At 39.1% G+C, this 19,581-nt stretch overlaps 1 protein-coding gene across 3 annotated transcripts in view; it reads left to right on the top strand.

Annotated features, from left to right (window-relative positions):
• OPTN (optineurin) overlaps positions 1–15,607 on the top strand; it is a 43,139-nt gene extending 27,532 nt beyond the window's left edge. For 2 of the 3 annotated variants that reach the window (XM_082617460.1, XM_082617458.1), the window contains exons 8-14: positions 475–590; positions 1,949–2,098; positions 2,461–2,554; positions 3,904–4,062; positions 9,606–9,736; positions 11,220–11,302; positions 15,424–15,607. In XM_082617460.1, coding sequence (XP_082473586.1) covers positions 475–590; positions 1,949–2,098; positions 2,461–2,554; positions 3,904–4,062; positions 9,606–9,736; positions 11,220–11,302; positions 15,424–15,551 — 861 coding nt within the window. In that variant the 3' untranslated portion in view covers positions 15,552–15,607. The remainder of the gene's footprint in view (positions 1–474; positions 591–1,948; positions 2,099–2,460; positions 2,555–3,903; positions 4,063–9,605; positions 9,737–11,219; positions 11,303–15,423) is intronic. The other variant, XM_082617459.1, reaches the window with a different exon arrangement.
• Positions 15,608–19,581: the final 3,974 nt, after the last annotated feature.

Raw genomic sequence — 19,581 nt, 5'->3', positions numbered from 1 at the left:
CAGTGCACGGGCTTCTCATTGTGGTGGCTTCTCTTGTTGTGGAGCATGGGCTCTAGGCACGTGGGCTTCAGTAGTTGTGGCTCACGGCTCTAGAGCACAGGCTCAGTAGTTGTGGTGCACGGGCTTAGTTGCTCCGTGGCATGTGGGATCTTCCTGGACCAGGGCTCTAACCTGTGTCCCCTGCATTGGCAGGCGGATTCTTAACCACTGCACCACCAGGGAAGTCCAGGATTCATTTTAATTAAGATAAAGTCATTATCACAAGTGCATCCAAACTGATCAGTTAATGATCTATAAGGAAACAGAGTTGTACCCAAAGCTTTTTTTTTCCATACAAGATATTTGGGGCGTTAATTGCCAAAAGTTTAATCAATTCAACAGTCTTATTTAGACACCAGTGGTTCACACTGTTTTCTCACAAAGAGGTTCATTTAGCCTCTGAATAATGCGTGTTTGTGATTGCCTGGATGACAGGTTGGAAGTGAAGTGGAAACGTTGAACCTTCAGGTGACAACCCTGTTTAAGGAGCTTCAGGAGGCTCACACGAAACTCAGTGAGGCTGAGCTAATGAAGAAGAGACTTCAGGAAAAGTAAGAATGAGAGATGAATTTTATCCTCCTTCGAAAAGTGTACAGTTTTACAAAATATGTTAATATACAAAATATAGTTTTATTACTGTTTTACTGAGTAAAAGAAAAAGAGACCTAATTAAAATATGAATTCAGAAAACACTAATGTTCAGGTTAATATAGAAACATGAAGTCCTTGTAGTAATATGGGGGAATGGGCCCAAGGGACTCTGATTCTGCTGTTTGGGGACATTTGTTAAGCGTATATGAGGACCTGGAAAAAGCAGTGAGCCAGACTTCCTGTGACTTACGTGAGCTGACAACATTGATGTGAACAAACATAAAAGCTACAAAGGGCAAGAAGAACCTGAGTGAGATTTACTTAGGAAAAAAAAATTGATTTTCAATCAGTTATGAAGTCTAATTTATAAATTGAGAGAATTTTGCGTTTGCTTGTTTCTCTTGATGTAAGAAGTTATCCCAAATTTAGGAAAGCTAAGTTGATGTTGTTCTTTTGGATTAGTTAGCAAACATATTTCCAGCACAATATACAAGTGTATGTTTCCATGGAGTTACACTGACCAAGGTTGTACAGTATTAATGGTTATCTAGTACAGCATAGCAGCTGATGCTAAAGACTTTGGATAAACAGACCTAAGGCTGAAATATGGATCTACCCCTTATTTGTGGTATTACCCTGGACAAGTTATTTATTTAACCTCTCTGAGTCTCAGTTTTATCAGTTGTAAACTGTGTGTCGTAATTCTGACTTTGTATTAAGTAAGCTAATGTTTAACATGCTTTTGCGCTAATGCCTTGCACGTAGCTATCATTGGTTTGTATTTGCTGTTATATTGAAATTTTCTCTCTGATCTTTAAGAGGACTGAAAGCATTTCCTTCTCCCCTATTGAATCTTTGTCAGAAGTCATATTTTTTGTGCTTAACAGAGCCCATAGTTTTAAAAATACTAAAGATATCCATGGATCACTGTATGAGAAGCACCTCTAGCCAATTACTAGTTTGGTCTGTATCTAAATCACAGAAATATATTTGCATGACTAGTTGAAACAATTACTCCAAGTAGTAGCTTGTGTGATCTTAGATCTGTACTTTGTTATGTTAGGCATAAGGGTTCAGAAATATGTAAATTTCTTTTACAAAAATCTGTATTTTTTTATATTCAGGCATAACGGTTCAGAAATATTACTTACTTCTAGTAAAGAAGCAGGGAGGATAAAATATTTAATTTTGTACTGTTAAATTTTTGAAAAATGTAATCCTAAAATTCTTTGCATTTGCTACATAATCTGGGGATTCATTTAAAAGCTACTGAGAAATGAAGTATTGTTTGTCCTCATGAAATTTTGCTCTTTCTTAGATGTCAGGCCCTTGAAAGGAAAAATTCTGCAACCCCATCAGAGCTGAATGAAAAGCAAGAGCTTGTTTATAATAACAGAAAGTTAGAGCTCCAAGTAGAAAGCATGCGATCAGAAATCAAAATGGAGCAAGCAAAAACAGAAGATGAAAAGTGAGTCTGCTGTGACTGAATGGCTACTTGCTGAAAGAAGATAAAATAGCTCTTGTATGCAGATTGGAATCAGGATTTAAGAATACATTTAAAATTTTTTCTCTTTTATTTATTTGAAGGCGTACTAGTAGACTTTGCTGTGGAGTTTTATAATAACAATCATGAAAATTATTTGTAATCTGTCTTGACTGGGGAGGGGGGATTGTTTTCTTCGCAAGTAAGGACATGCTAGCAGGTGGTGGGATGATAAGGGTGGGAGGGAAGATTTTGTCACCTGAGTGTTCAGAAGAGGGTTGGGAGGTAAGACTAAGCTTCTATGATGTTTTTCCCAAGATTCCATTTTAAAATTTCTTTTTAAATAGGTCCAAATTAGCCACTCTACAGTTGACACACAACAGGCTTCTTCAAGAATACAATAATGCACTGAAAACAACTGAGGAACTAAAAAGAAGAGAGGTACTCACAGAAAAAAAATTACTTTCATAGCCATTTAACATTTTATGTAAATATCTAAAGTAGTTGTGTTAATCCTTAACTAGGTCTGGTTTCAAGGGTGGTTTTTCCATTTATGATTGATTTCTTGTGCCTAAGTGTTTATAACATTTTATAACTCCTGATATTCCACACATGTATAATGTGCCTTGTGCACAGAGGTGATGTGCATTTCCTATGGTCGGAGTACAGTTTTAGCATTTTTTTTATAAATTTATTTACTTATTTATTATTTATTTTTGGCTGCGTTGGGTCTTTGTTGCTGTGCACGGGCTTTCTCTAGTTGCAGTGAGCGGGGGCTACTCTTCGTTGCGGTGCACGAGCTCTCATTGCGGTGGCTTCTCTTGTTGCGGAGCACGGGCTCTAAGCATGCAGGCTTCAGTAGTTGTGGCACACAGGCTCAGTAGTTGTGGCTCGCGGGCTCTAGAGCACGAGCTCTAGAGTACAGGCTCAGTAGTTGTGGCGCATGGGCTTACTTGCTCCGCGGCTAAGCTTTTAGCATTTCTAACAGTGGATGGTTTGTAGGAGAGCTGAGCCTGGGCTCCTACATGAGTAATGACTGTATAGTGAGACTGCTGCCTGGAGCTATCACAAGGCTAGCTTGCCTGCTGTCAGTGAACTTGAGGCCCTGGACTTATCTGGCTGCATCTTGAATTATTGTAATAGTAATAGTAATAATGCCCCCAGAATGGTGTGATAATTTAAACACCATGGATAGAGATGTCAGGTAATAGATGTATTAATTAACCCGATGGTGGGAATCCTTTCACAATGTATATGTATATCAAATCATCATGTTGTATACTTTATAAATATTTTACAATTTTATTTGGCAGTTTTACCTCAATAATGCTGGAATAAATAAAGACCACGGGAGCTTCGAATTAGAAGGGGTCTTTGAGTTTATATTCTTAGAAATATATTTTGTTTTTCATTTACTTTTACTGGAATATTGTTCCTCTCTAGGACCTAGTAAATTTTTAATTTAAACATTCCACTGACTTCATAAAGTAAGAGTAATGTGAGCGGAAGAATAGGAGTATCAGCAACTTAAACCCACTCTGAGATAGGGTTTGTTATTAACTCCCTTATTTTAGTGTTTTCTTTTTATAAATCATTATTTTAAATTAGGAAATTATTATCTTCAAGCTGTAAATTTAAGTGCATGAAAGTTACTGAATAAGTTATCACTGCTGATTAACAGAATAATTTAGAGCCAGTCATTTTTTAAAAAATAAACCTTCATCTAATATTTTACTAAAATAGGTTGAATTATTTCAAAACCATGTCTAGAATAAGTTTGTCTTTTTCAGTCCGAAAAAGTGGATAAGGTGGTGCTGCAGGAACTGAGTGGAAAGCTGGAACTGGCAGAGAAAGCCCTGGCTTCCAAGCAGCTCCAAATGGATGAGATGAAGCAGACCATTGCCAAGCAGGAGAAGGACCTGGAAACCATGGCTGTTCTCAGGGCTCAGGTAGACTTCGTTCCCAAATGTGAGCCGAGGCAGGCCAACCCCGATTATATTCTCTAACAGGAAAGTGATAGTGCTTAAAATATATTTTTTGATTTTATACTATTTCCACCAGTATATATATATATATATATATATATATATATATATATATATATATATATATTCTTTTTTTTTTTTTTTTTTTTTGCGGTACGCGGGCCTCTCACTGTTGTGGCCTCTTCCGTCGCGGAGCACAGGCTCTGGACGCGCAGGCTCAGCGGCCATGGCTCACGGGTCCAGCCGCTCCGCAGCATGTGGGATCTTCCCGGACCGGGGCACGAACCCGTGTCCCCTGCATCGGCAGGCGGACCCTCAACCACTGCGCCACCAGGGAAGCCTTCCACCAGTATATTTTTAAAAACCTTTTTACCGAAGTATATCACAGGTGGAAAGTGCACCACACTTTTAAGTGTATTACTCACTGAATTTATCTATCCTACAGTTTATAGAGAGCTGGATTATTTCCAGCTTGGGGCTTTGTGTTTAATGTTGCTCTGTCATTGTTATGCGTGTCTCTTTGTTCACCTGTGCATTCATTTCTGTTGGGTACACACCTAGGAGTGGAATTGCTTGTTCATAGAATATGCATGTTACTCAGCTTTAATAGATAATGCCCAAGAGGTTTCCAAAGTGGACCAGTTTTCACTCCCACCAACAGAGAGTTCCTATTGCTCTATATCCTTACCCATACTTGTATTATCAGAATTTTTAACCATTCTAGTGGGTTTATAATGGTGTCTCATTAAATTTGCATTTCCCTGATGGTATGAGAGTGAGTACTTTTTCAGATGTTTACTGGCCTTCTAAGCATCCCCTTTTGTGAAGAGCCTGATCAGGTCTTTGCCCAATTTTCTTCTGGTTTTCTGGCTTTTTCTTCAATTTATAGGAGTTCTTTATATATTCCACATACAAGCCCTTGCCAGTTATACTTTTTGAAGATTTCTTGACTCTATGATTTGCCTTTCCACTCTCATGAAGGTGTCTGTTGAACGAAAATTCTTAATTTTAATGCAGTCCAGTTTATGAGTCTTTTTATTTATGATTATAGTACTTTTTGTGTCCTGTTTTAAAAACTTTCACTATCTCAGGGCCATGAACATATTTTCCTATATTGTCTTCTAAAAGTTTTATGGTTTTGCCTTTTACATTAAGATCTAAAAACCATCTGTAATTAGCTTTTCTATATGGAGTGAGGTAAGGGTAAAGATTCATATTTTTTTCTGCATGAATATCCTGTTCATTTGGTGCCATTTATTTAGAAGGTCATCTTTTCTTAAGGACTCTGCTGCCCTCTTTGTCACATATTGTGTCCAGGTACCACGGGTCTATTTCTGGATTCTATACTGTTCCATTGGGCTATTTGTACATCCTTGCTCTGGTACCATACTGTCTTATTATAAAGAATCAAATGCTTTGATATCTGGTAGAAAGTCTTCCTACCTCATTGAGATTCTTCAAGAGGACCTTAGGTTTTCCTTTTCTTACAAATTTCAGAATTCGCTTGATATTTTCTACACAGAAAAAAAAAACCTGGGATTTTGATTAGAATTTTATTAAATATATATAAATCAATTTGGAGATGACTGGCAACTTTACATCATTGACTCTTCCAGTCCACGAACATGACATATCTTCTTTAATTATTTTCAGTCATATTTTTAATCTTCTTAGTAAAGATTCTGCTCATCTTTTATTATTCTTAGATATTTTCTATTTTTTCCATATTTTCTATTTTTATGATAATTTTATAAATAGCATTTTTTAAAACTTCATTTTCTAATGGTTGCTGCTATATAGAAATACAATTGATTTCTAATATTGACTTTCCATGCAGTAAACTTACTCAACTCACATTTTAATTCTAATAATATTTCTGAATATTCCTTTGGACTTGATACACTAAGATCAGTTGAATAATGACAGTTTTTTTTTTCCTTTCCAGTTCATTATATTTTTTTTCTTTCTTTTTCTTGCCTTATTACATTGGCTGGGACCCCAGTGCAATGCTGTGTAACAGTGGAGAGAGCAGGCAGCCTTGCCTTGCTCTCAGTCTCAGTGGCAGTGTGTTCAACATTTCACTGTTGAGTGTGTGGTGTTTGCTATAGGCTTTACATGGATATCACTTATTAGATTAAGAAAATCCCCTTCTCTTTCTTGTTTGCCAAAAATGTTTATTCTGAGTGGATTTTGAATTTTATTTAGGAAATGTTTTTTCTTCATATAATGATACAATTAGATAATTATATGCCTTTTTCCTTTAATTTGTTAATGTGGTAAATCACATTGATTTTTTAAATATTAAACTTTGCCTTTCTTGAATTATCCTCTGTATATATTGTTGGATTTGGTTTGCTTATATTTTGCTTAGGATTTTTGTAGCTATATTCTTGAGTAAGATTGGCCTAGAATTTTCTTTCTGCTCATATCCTTGTTGGGTTTGGATTTCAGGGTTTTACTGGCCTCATAAAAACAAGTTGGGGCACATTTCTTCTTTCACTGTTCTCTGAAAGAATTTGTGTACAATTGGCTGGTTGTGAGTGTTTTGGCCCACTTTTCATACTGGTGGGTGGAGTCCTTAGAGAAGAGTTTTATTAGTGAACATACATCCTTCCTGAGATGTAAAATCACCAAAAAAGTGGGAGGAAACCTTTTTTTGTTTGTTCCTATTTTGTTTGTTTGCTTAATTAAAAGTGGGATCATGCCATACATTTTGCACTACTTTTTTTTTTTTTTTTTTTTTTTTTTCTTTTTGCGGTATGCGGGCCTCTCACTGTTGTGGCCTCTCCCGTTGCGGAGCACAGGCTCCGGATGCGCAGGCCCAGCGGCCATGGCTCACGGGCCCAGCCGCTCCGCGGCATATGGGATCCTCCCAGACCGGGGCACGAACCCGTATCCCCTGCATCGGCAGGCGGACTCTCAACCACTGCGCCACCAGGGAGGCCCTGCACTACTTTTTCATTCATGATATATCTTGGATATCTCTCCATGTCATTATTCACAGCCATATGTAGTTTTTCTTAACAGTTGTATGGTGTCCAAAGTGTACATTGCCATGACAGGTTTAACCAGTCCTCTATTAATGGACCTGTAGGTTGTACCAATATTTTTGCTATTATCAACAATGCTGAACTGAACATTCTTGTATCTGTGTCTTTGTGCACTTGTGGAATCTCTTGTAAGATACAGAAATGGAGTGGTTGGGTCATTGGATATGCCTGTTTTTAAGTTAAATAAGTATTACCAAGTTGTCTTCCAAAAATGCATAATGAAAATTATTCTCTCACCAAAAGTAGATGAGAGCTCCTATTTCCCCACATCCTTGCATCACTCTTTTAAATGTTTGCCAATCTGAAGAAGATAAACAGATTATTTGTAGTGTAACAATGCCAGAAGTTTATTATTCCCTATATACATACTCAGTACCAGCTGCCCAGAGTGGCTGGCCCAGGGAAATATGGAAGTGGTTGACTGAACTTATGGTTTTAGTTTTATTTCGACAGGAATAGAATTTCAACCTGAGCTCTTTAAGGCATTTCCTTTGTTTGTGCATGATACTGTAGTCATGTACTTTTGCCATGTTCTGTACGGAGACATTTGTTTTGTTTTGATGGATACTCTTTTTTTTTTTTTTTTTTTGATGGATACTCTTGTTCATTCATTCAACAACTCTTTTTTGAGCACTTTTTGTCAGACACTGTTCTCACTGCCGGGGATATAGGAATGGACAAAACAAAGGCCCAGTTCTTACTGGCTCAAAGCTTATAAATGATGGAGGTGAGGCTCTAACTCAGATTTAGGTCTGACTCAAAAAAAAGCCCATAATCTATCAATGATAACCATAAAATGTTGGATCACTCACAAATGGCAGAAGTCCCTTAAAATGATCTATTTCATACTTTTTTTGGTAACTATAGTGAGATTAGAATATTTAAATTTTTATTAATTTTACTTTTTAAAGTAATGGATAAAAATTTGTATCCAAAAAATAAAAATTTGTATCCGAGAACCACTAAATTTGAAATGAAAAACCCAATTTTAAATATAGGAAGTTAAAAACTGGTATTAAAATAATGCTCAATTCACTATTAAGGCATTCTTTTTTTTTTTTTTTTTTTGCGGTACGCGGGCCTCTCACTGTTGTGGCCTCTCCCATTACAGAGCACAGGCTCCGCACGCGCAGGCTCGGTGGCCATGGCTCACGGGCCCAGCCGCTTCGCGGCATGTGGGATCTTCCCAGACCGGGACACGAACCCGTGTCCCCTGCATCGGCAGGCGGACTCTCAACCACTGTGCCACCAGGGAAGCCCTAAGGCATTCATTTTTACTTTATAATTTAAGAATGAAGAAATTACATATTATGGCATATTTACTTTTTTATACGTAACAAATTATTCTCCAAACATAGCAGCTAAAACAACAAGCATTTGTTATCTCACACAGTTGCTATGGATCAGGAATCCAAGAGCAGCTTAGCAGGGTGATTCTGACTCAGGGTCTCTCATGAGGCTACACTCAGGATGGACTGAAAGATCTATTTCCAAGATGGCTCATTCTCATGGCTATGGGCGGGAGGCCTCAGTTCCTGACCATGTGTGCCTCTCCATAGGGCTGCTTGAATACCCTCATGACATGGCAACTAGCTTCCCCCAGAGCAAGTGATCCCTGAGAGAACAAGGCAGAAGCCATGGTGTCCTTTATGACCTAGTTTCAGAAGCCACACACCATTACTTCTGTAATATCCTAGTGGTTACACAGGTTGGCCCATTCATTGTGGGAGGGGACCACATGAGGGTATGATTACCAAGAGGTAAGGATCACTGGCGCCATCTTGGAGGCTGGCTACCACTGTGGGAAGCAGTATGGTAAATGGAAGTGTCCATGGTACATGGGCTTCAATCTGGATTCAAATGCTGGTTTGAGCACTTAACTAATTTCCCCAAGATTAAGAGCTATTAAATTTATAAATGTAAGATGAGCATAGCAATTCTGCCTTCCCAGGATTTTGGATAAGGAGGAAATAAAATGGTCAATAAGGGCGCCAAACATAGGACCCTGCAGATGTTTGGAATTCAATAATAGCATCTATTTATTGTTGTTATTTTAAATTTAGCTTAAGGCCAGCCTTCATAAATATACCTCACAGGGTAAATAAACCATTTACTATATTAAGCTAGTGCTGAATATTATTTTTAAAAAAGAGACCAGAGAATTTTACTGAACTAATGGTACACACAGTATTTAAACTACCTATATCTGTGTAATTGCTGGGCTCTGATAGTTTAAAGCACGCACACACACACACACACATGTAACTTGTGTCTTCTATTTGAAGGTAGTTGGAAAGTCATGGTGATTACACTGGTTTCTAGCAGGAACAAGTGCCTGTTATTTGCAAGACAATGTCACAGGATGCAGCACTACCTCTTCACCTTATCAGCAGGTGAGCTGTAGAGAATCCACATTTGTCTAGGTGGTAACTTCTGTCTCTTTTTTGCCTCTAACAGATGGAGGTTTATTGTTCTGACTTTCATGCTGAAAGAGCAGCAAGAGAGAAGATTCATGAAGAAAAGGAGCAACTGGCATTGCAGCTGGCAATTTTGCTGAAAGACAATAATGCTTTTGAAGATGAAGGCAGGTAAATGAGGGGAAGACTTAGAGCACATATCACCCGGTCTGTGGGAGAGGTGACCCACAGTGTTTCCTAATTTGAGCTATAAGAATCGCTCTGGGGCTTTCCTGGTGGCGCAGTGGTTGAGAGTCCGCCTGCCGACGCAGGGGACACGGGTTCGTGCCCCGGTCCGGGAAGATCCCACATGCCGCGGAGCGGCTGGGCCCGTGAGCCATGGCCGCTGAGCCTGCACGTCCGGAGCCTGTGCTCCACAACGGGAGAGGCCACAACAGTGAGAGGCCCACGTACCGCCAAAAAAAAAAAAGGAAAAAAGAAAAAGAATCACTCTGAGCACACTTTGCCTGATGGTGTCCCTAACACTTAGTTTGCCCTGCAAGGCCTGGCAGCATCTTGTGGGAACCTGATCGAGTTCTTTTAGATAAATTGTAAAAACGTGACATTATGTGTTCCAAAGTCATATCCTGCCATTGTCATGGATGAAATATTCCTAACACTTTAAATAATTCTGTAATGTTTTCAAAGAAAATACTGCTAAAATTACTTCTATCTTTAAATTTTTCATTTTGAGAAAAAACTGAAATATTGAGGAATAGAAATAGAAAAATACGGAGAATAAAATAATACACACCAATATGTATCCATCCAGATTTGACAGTTACTAATATTTGTTTTATTTGCTTCAAGTATATATATATTTTTTCCCTTTGCGGTACGCGGCCCTCTCACTGCTGTGGCCTCTCCCGTTGCGGAGCACAGGCTCCGGATGCGCAGGCTCAGTGGCCATGGCTCACGGGCCCAGCCGCTCCGTGGCATGTGGGATCTTCCCGGACCGGGGCACGAACCCGTGTCCCCTGCGTCGGCAGGTGGACTCTCAACCACTGCGCCACCAGGGAAGCCCCAAGTATATTTTTATTAAAAGAAAAAGGAGTTGTAGATGAAGCTGCAGTCTTCTCCCCACACCCCCTGCCATTATAGTCCTCTCTCCTTTCCCCACACTGTCTGGAACTGGTGGGTAGCATCCCCAGCTGTTTCGTACTTTTGCATATATACACATCTATATAATATCTTAAAACAAGGTAATATTAATTTCTTAAAACAAGGTGCCTAGGTTACGGTCACTATAGGTATTATTCTGCAACTTGCTTTACATAACTAATTTTGAACTCTGTGTGTGTGTATATATATATGTAGATTTACTTCACTCTGTTTAATTGCTCTGTTGTGTGTTTTAGAAATTTGCCACTTTTTTCTAATCTATTCCCCTATCAATTGACATTTTGTTTGTTTCCTGATTTTTAAAAATCTTATTTACTTTTACTACATTGTGTCCTAGTGCCAGTAATATTTAAAACTCAAATTACTCTTAAGTTCTGGTTTCTATGAACCCTGGCTTTGTAGTTTAGGTCTTTTTTTCTCATACTTCTATTGAATGCCTGTTTAGTGTTGTCACATTTCAGGGTTTCAAATGTGTTGCTGCTTTTCATCCCAGCAGGCAGTCCCTGATGGAAATGCAGAGCCGTCACGGGGCGATAGCAAGTGACGCTGACCAGCAGGCTTATCTCGTTCAAAGAGGTGAGTCACGTGTGATTCCAGGTTGTCAGGGCTCCCGGGGTGAGCTATCCTATGAAGAAGATGCTTGAAGAAAAATTCCACTACATTCTATATAATGGATTCCAAATCAAGCTACCAAAAATATAGCACCTGTCAGTCTTATTTCCACAGTACCTCAAACTCCATCTACTCTCTACTGAATCCAGACCAGACTCTTCACAATAGCAGTGAAGGCCTGGCATAGCCAAACTTTTGAGCCTTCTCTCACTCTGTTCCCCTACAGATATTAGCCAATGGAATCACTTCCTGTTCCTTGAACTTATCCTAAGCTTATACAGCTACATATACTTGCTTATGCGGTATCCTTCACGTAGATGCCCTCCCCTCATTCATATCTCTCCTCCTACAGTCTCTTTCCAGTGAACTCTTACCCCATTATTTATGTGTTCTAAATATGCATTTAAGTACTCCAATAAATAAGCTCCCTTGGAGCTTATATGCTCACCTGCTTCCTGTTTTGCACATAGTAATGTTACCATTTATTGAGAGTTTACTATGTGTGGCTGCTGTGCTGATCTCTTCATACATATTATTTCATGTGATCCTCAAAAATTCCACAAGGTATATAGTATCACCATCTTCCAGAAGACAAGGTTAAATAACCCAGGATCACGAGGATTTTTAGGGGCAGAACTGGACATGGAACCCAAGGTTATCTGACTGTTCACCACTACATGGTACTGCATGTAATAGACTGGCACTAATTATGTACTACATCCAGATTTTAATTCCCTGAGTGAAATTGATCATGACACTTATTCAAAGTATGGTGCTTTGTTTATTACGTGGTTTTAATACTCTAGTAATAATGTTCCGTCATTTACAGTAAATTACATCACTGAAAGGGAAGTATTTTCCTTGAGTCTAGATATGAAAAAACATAAAATTCACAGGGTCAAAGACTTTCATAGCTAGATGAAAAGTTAATAGCAACGCCACTAAGAAGAATCAGGGTGTTAGATGTTATCCAAAAAAAAAAAAGAGCGAGAGAGAGATGTTATCCAAATTTCACATAACTGGTTCTTTAACTTTTTTTAAATGCTGGCTGAGTCTAAGTCCCTTCCACATACCAACAGACTATTGAAATGGAACTATCACAGTGTTATCGACAGCAAGGAAGCAATATTAGTATGTATAGTTAACTATTAAATCCTAGGGAAATTTCTGAGTATCCTTTTACCTCCTAACTCCACCGATGCCCCCGCCAGAGTTCTTTTACAGGAAAAATCAGGTTAAAGTAAATATTAGAGGTAGTAATTCAGGTTAAAAATACACATAGAAAAAAAACTCCAAAAAAAAAACTACACATGGTATTCATGGGGCATATGCAGAAGCAGCACAGGGACTGACATAAATATTAGCCTCAGGCATTTTTTAGCATCAGCAGGTAAAGCTGTGTTCTCTGAAGGCTGCATCTACCCACGTGAGCACCACCAGGCCTTTTCTCTAACGTGAATTTAAATATCCTAGGAACATCCATATACCCCATACCTAGAAGTGCCTCCAAGATTGTTTTGGTTCAAAAAAAGGACAATCTCTTGCACCTGGATTTCTTAGGGGAAGATTTTCCTTCCTCATAGCTATATAAGGCAAATATCTATTTACACTTAAAAAAAAAAAAACTGGTCAAACACTCTTTGACTTATAATCTAAAAATTGCCACAGAGTGCAAATGTATTCATAATTATCCTAATAAGCTTTTTTGTCTTATAAAAAACAATATTCCAAACAGATTGTCTCAAGATTTTTTGTTTCCTGGCAAAGCTGCCTTAAACAATAGCTCCTCTCAATATATTTCATCATGGTTGTCCTCTGCCGTCTGCAGCCGTCTAAGTGTCTGCTCTGGTCTGGGCACTTGACTGAACATGAGGGAACAAACGGGCATAAGGCATGGTCAGATCCGTGAAGGCCCATGGTTTAGTTGGAGAGACAGGATGTGCACATAAAAAGATGAATTCATAATACAAGATAACAAGTAAGGAATAGAAATAACAGTGCTGGAGATAAGAGGAAAGGATAACCCCTAAGGGCCAGGGGGGTTGAGAAAGGCCTTGGAAAGATGTGACTTTAAGCTTGACCTGGAAGCCAGGATTTAGATAACTTCTGTATGAGACTAAAAGGGCAAAGGCAGAAATGAGTGTGATGTGTTAATAATGAAAACTGACCAAGCTTATTTTATAATGAAGAGCCAGGAGGCAGAGGGAACCCATTAGCTGACTGATAAAACAGCCCCAGTCTGCATCTTGAAACCTAGACCAGGACAAAAATAAAGGCACAGACAGATGCAATAAAGTTTAAAGGGACAAACTAACAGTCCCTGATAAGTGGCAGATTGTCATCTAGAGCAGGGTTTGGTAAACTGCAGCCCACAGGCCAAATCTGGCCTGTCACATGTTTGCATAAGTAAAGTTTTATTGAAGCATAGTCATGCCCTCTTATTGACATATTGTCTGGCTACTTTCATGCTACAGTGGCAGACTTGAGTAGTTATGACCGAAATTTATGACCTGTAAAGCCTAAAATATTTACTGTCTGGCCCTTTAGAGAAAGTTACTGACCCCTGATCTAAAACAATGAGACTGTTAGAAAGCTCCCTGCTTCAGAAATCATGCTTTGTGACCAGTATTTCTATTCAAGGGTGCTTCTAAAGTTTGCTTAACACAAACTATCCGTAACAGTCTCTCATGTTAGTGAATTCAAATAATATGCTCAGAAGCAAATAACCATATTAAAAGTTACCTTGGGCTTCCCTGGTGGCACAGTGGTTAAGAATCCGCCTGCCAATGCAGGGGACATGGGTTCAAGCCCTGGTCCGGGAAGATCCCACATGCCGCGGAGCAACTAAGCCCATGCGCCACAACTACTGAGCCTGCACTCTAGGGCCCGTGAGTCACAACTCCTGAGCCCACGTGCCACAACTACTGAAGCCTGCGTGCCTAGAGCTCGTGCTCCGCAGCAAGAGAAGCCACTGCAATGAGAAGCCCGCGCACCGCAACAAAGAGCAGCCCCCGCTCACCACAACTAGAGAAAGCCTGCGCGCAGCAACGAAGACCCAACGCAGCCAAAAATAAATGAATTAATCAAAAAAAAAAAGTTACCTCCACTATTACCTGCAAAAACAAACATTTTGGGGGCTGAATAAAAATCCAGAGACCTGGGTGGAGACGCTGAAAAACTAAAATGCTTTGCATCGGTGCAGAAAGATCAGATCAATGAGGTGCTCTGGGAACTAGAAACCATTTCTTGTACTGAGCACGGTCTGCACCAGGGGACCTGCTAAGAGCCATGACTTCTTCAGAGCATGCTTTGATTTACGACTTGAACCTCAGTCCAACTCCAGAATTGGGGGAAACAATAGGACTGATTCTTCAATTCCTTCTCCTCACTTCCTTTGCCTGGATAACTCTCGTTCATTCTTAAGACTCCTCTCACGTGGAGCTGGTCTCATCAGGGGGCCTGTCTGCACCGAGCAGTCTGAGCCCGGCGCCCTTCTCTGCCCTCCCCCACCAAACCACCTTGTGAATGACACAGCCTCAGTGCTTCCCTCACGTCCTGCCACTGTCTCTTTTTCTTGCCTGATGTCCCCACCATGTCTGTATCCTTATCTCCCATCTCCCAAGTGCTCAAAAGCATCTACTGAATGGCCGTAATTGTTGTCTCTGCTTCTGAGAAGGTCCCTGCTGTTCCAGGGTCCCTCTCCTTGCTCTCGCACTGTCCACATTCTCTCCTTCTCCTTAGCTTACATCCTCTTCTATCCTTTTCTTCTCTCAGATATTCTAGTTTTTACTAGAACATGTATCATTCTGTACCTAAAACCGAAACCACATATTTTCACATACCTAGAACCTGGAATACAGCCTAAATCCTAACATGATAGGGAAGCAGGTATCACTTTTGGAGATTTTTTTCTGTGTGTCGATTACTTCAGTTAAAGACCAAAAAAAAAAACCTGTATTCATTTCCCACGAGGTATTGATTACCAAGTTTAACTGATGTTAAAATTAAAATTCACCATCTGTTTTTAAAAACTGCTTGCAACATGGAAGGAATGGATTAACATTTCCGTTAATGCTTATTCCCAGGAGCTGAGGATAGAAACTGGATGCAGCAGCAACAACAGAATATTCCAATTCATTCTTGCCCCAAATGTGGAGAAGTTCTGCCCGACATAGATACACTACTGATTCATGTTACGGACTGTATCATTTAAGTGTTGACCTTTCACCTCCCCCAAACTGTTGGTAAATGTCCGATTTTTTTCCTCCAGGAGTTGTACTTTTGTGTCATTCGTTTCACTCAAATATTCTGGCTCATTATTTTAGGAGAAAGAAAACCATTATGTTCTAAAAAGGACCTTTTTTGGTGCATTCCCATAAACTCGCAAAATAGAATCTTTAACGTACCACTCTTCTAATAAGAGGTTTTTTGTTTTTCTTTAATATTCAGTTGATGTGAGCACTGAACTGCCCATGCGGGTTATGAGTGTGTGACATCGTGGATAGAGTAAATGTGGTAATAAGATGGAAGAAGCCTCACTGATTAAGAACTTTCTAAGGAGGCAGGAAAAATGAAGTGGTCACAGATTTAATCAAGAAAAGTGTCTTTGAAGTATTTTTAAATAAATTACATTGTTATTTTTCTTTATTCATTTAAGACAGATCTATCTGGGGTTGTGTATATGTGTATGTCTTACAGTTTTATTTCAGCCACAGCACCAAAGTTATGATGTGGCTCTTTTCAGATGAGCCCTGTGACCTTTTACTTGATCATCAGGACAAGTGAAAAAATACTGACCTACGTGAAGCGGATACATTAGGTTCACTGGATTTCATGTAATCATCCACAGTGTAAAGTTTTCTTTTTCTTTTGTTGTGCTGCAGGTATATGTTTATCAACTATACAGTAAATAGTGTATTAATTTCTAAAAACAATAGCTATCTATTCATTTTCTTCCTGGATCAGGCTGTATATTCATAATCACAAAAATAGTTATTGCAAAAAAAAAGTTATTGCAAAATAAAATTTTGCTTATGAATCTTTCACGTTGTTCATATATGACTAGCTAATTTCATAGGATGTGTTTTCTGTATTCAGCTTCATATAAGCTTAATACTTATTCAGAACCATTTTGTTAATTCCGTGAATATGAGCAAATCCCTTTACTAGATACCAGTAAGTGGTGTTTGAATTAGAAACTGTTCTTTCTAAGGAGGTGAAAAGATAGGGATTTGCCATATTTTGTAAACCTACAGTTTACCAGCATAAAAGTTAGCAATGTCCTTATGTATTTATATCCTAAAATATTTAAGAGAAAAATTTTAAATCTCCTCTGTTTGACTTTGTCATAAGAATCTCTCCTAGACAAACTTGACTTGTGTGTGCATATGTGTGTAGGTATATATATATTTTAAAACAGGAATCAAAACAGTTAATTACAGCTTCATGCCAGGAGAACACACTGCACAAATTCAACCGTAATTTAGATCCCCCCCTCACCCCAGGGGGTTTGTTAAAGACATTTCTAAAATAACTATGAAAATTTTACTTTTAATTTCTTGTTTATAGTTTCTAGTTTAAATTTTTTTCCCTTACTATCTTATATTGGAGTAGATTTCTACAGTATCCTAAATAAAAAAGCAAACCAAATGGTTCTGCACTTAAGTTATTGGGAATATCCTTTTACTTTGTTCAAGTAAAAATATTAACCTGAGGCTTCCCTGATGGCGCAGTGGTTGAGAGTCCGCCTGCCGATGCAGGGGACACGGGTTTGTGCCCCGGTCTGGGAAGATCCCACATGCCGCGGAGCGGCTGGGCCCGTGAGCCATGGCCGCTGAGCCTGCGCGTCCGGAGCCTGTGCTCCGCAACGGGAGAGGCCACAACAGTGAGAGGCCCACGTACCGCAAACAACAACAACAAAATATTAACCTGATCCCAATGTGAAATAACAGTGTGAATGTGCTGATGAAGCCTGTTATCAAATTGTTTCCTTGCTAATTAGAAGGATTGTAGATGAAGGCAAGTTCATATGGTCAATTTAAATTAAGGCTATTGTTTTGGGGGAATCAAACAGTTTGGTAAACAACTTGTAAAGTCTGTGCATGTCTTATCCAGTTAATTTAGTCTTCAAGGCCTTGTTCCATGCTACCAGTTAACTACACCTCATCAGAATTTAGGCCCCTCTTCTAGGGCCAGCCATGCTGTATTCTTGTGTGGCTAATGGGAACAACAGAAAGATGGCAAATGTGAAGAAATATGAGTGAGCAAAAGAAACTTTTACAACTAATAAGTTTACACAATTAAGTCTTTAAATATTATGTTTAAAAATAATTTTGATCTGGTCTGGCATGTAAGGAGCTTGGACATCATCACTCCTATCCTTATAATAAGAAAACCGCCGAACAAACTTAAAATCGTCAACTCTTTTAAATCTTTCAGAGAACTGAGGTCACAGGGTAAACCTCTGCCCCCAAACTGGAGAGACAAACAGGGAGATACAGAGAGTCACTGATGACCAGACCAGGGTCTCAGGAGCAGAAACCACAGTAGGAGCCAGTACCTGAGTAGGAAAATGTAAACTGTAATTGAAGAATTGCTAAAGTCTCAGTGTGGATGAGCTTGAGAGTTAAAAACTCCAGGGGGAGCCCAGTCTTAGGGGGAACCCTGCACTTTCATGAGTTTTACCTCCACAAATCCTACCAGATTCCCACAGTAAAGGTTAGAAGAAACTCCCCCATAAATCCAGCGGGGGCCAGGGGGCAGGTGGGAGTAGACATTTTGAAATACACCAGAGCATTCTGTTCTTCTTAAGAAGGCTGCCCTCAGGGAACCTTTTTTACCAGAGCCTAACTTGCTGGGATATTATCAGAGCCTGACCAACCTGGGGGAACAGATACACCCAACTTCTGCCCCCTTATTCTTAGCACCTAAGGAGGAGGGAAAAAACCTGTAAAGGTCACAGCCCAGAGGCACAAGCTCACGAAAAGACTAACCATAGACCTATAGAATGCTTCCCCTCTCTGCTACCCCTCAACACCACGTCAACAGGGCTTCTGTATAACAGCAAGGGATTACAACGGAAACAACTGCACATCTTAGACTTTCTCTAAGAAGGAGTCTATAGGGAAACCCAAAGACAACAGTGGAGACAAAAACAAGGACACCACCAGAGGAAATTTTATCATATGACACAGCTGCAGCAAACACTAATCATAGTCCAACTCCTAGCCAGATAAACAAAAAAACCCACACCAAAAGCCTATTTACCTCAGTTCCTTTTACCTAGTACATCATGTTCAGTTTTCAACAAAAAATTATAAGGCATACTAAAAGACCAAAAAACAGTTTTTAAAGATAAAGAAAGCATCATAACCAGACTCCGACATAATGGATAAAAGACTGGGAATTTGAAACAACTGTGATTAACATCCTAAGAGCTCTAATGGAAAAAGTGACAATATGCAGGAACAGAAGGGTAATGTAAGCAGAGAGATGGAAACTCTAAGAAAAAGTCAAAAGGAAATACTAGAAATCAAAAAGCCTGTAACAGAAACAAAGAATGCCTATGATGAGATCATGAGTAGACTGACCATGGCTGAGAAAAGAATCCGTGAGCTTGAAGAAATGTCAAGAGAAACTTCCAAAACTGAAAAGCAATTTTAAAAAAAGAATGAAGAAGAACAGAATATCCAAGAACTGTGAGGCAGTTACAGAAAGTGTGCAGTGAGAATACCAGAAGGAGAGAAGGGGATAGAGGAATGTTTGAAGTAATAATGGCTGAGAATTTTCAAAAATTAATGACAGGTACACACCACAGATCTGAGAAACTCAGAGAACACCACACAGGATAAATGCCAAAAAAGTCTTCACCTAAGTATATCATGGGCAAAAAGCAGAAAATCAAAAAAAAAAATTTTTTTTTGAAAGCCAAAAGGGAAAAATAACTTACCTGTAGAAGAGCAAGGATAAGAAATATATCAGACCTCTCTTCAGAAACCATGCAAGCAAGAAGAAAGTTGAGAGAGAAGAACCACCAACCGATGATTCTGTGTCCACGGAAATTATTCTTCAAAAGTGAAGGAGCAGTAGACTTTCTTAGACAAACAAAAGTTGATGGAATTTGTTGCCAGTAGACCTACCTTGCCAGAAATGTAAAAGCTCTTCAGAGAAGGTCAAAAACTCAGATCTATAAAAAGAAAAGAAAAGCATTAGAGAAAGAATACATGAAGATAAAGTCTTTTATT

This window comes from Mesoplodon mirus (genome assembly GCF_964341445.2).
Source record: "Mesoplodon mirus genome assembly, chromosome: 4".
Taxonomy (NCBI): Eukaryota; Metazoa; Chordata; class Mammalia; order Artiodactyla; family Ziphiidae; genus Mesoplodon; species Mesoplodon mirus.
Note: the sequence above shows the minus strand (reverse complement) of the source record. Positions and strands in the feature narration are given on the sequence as shown.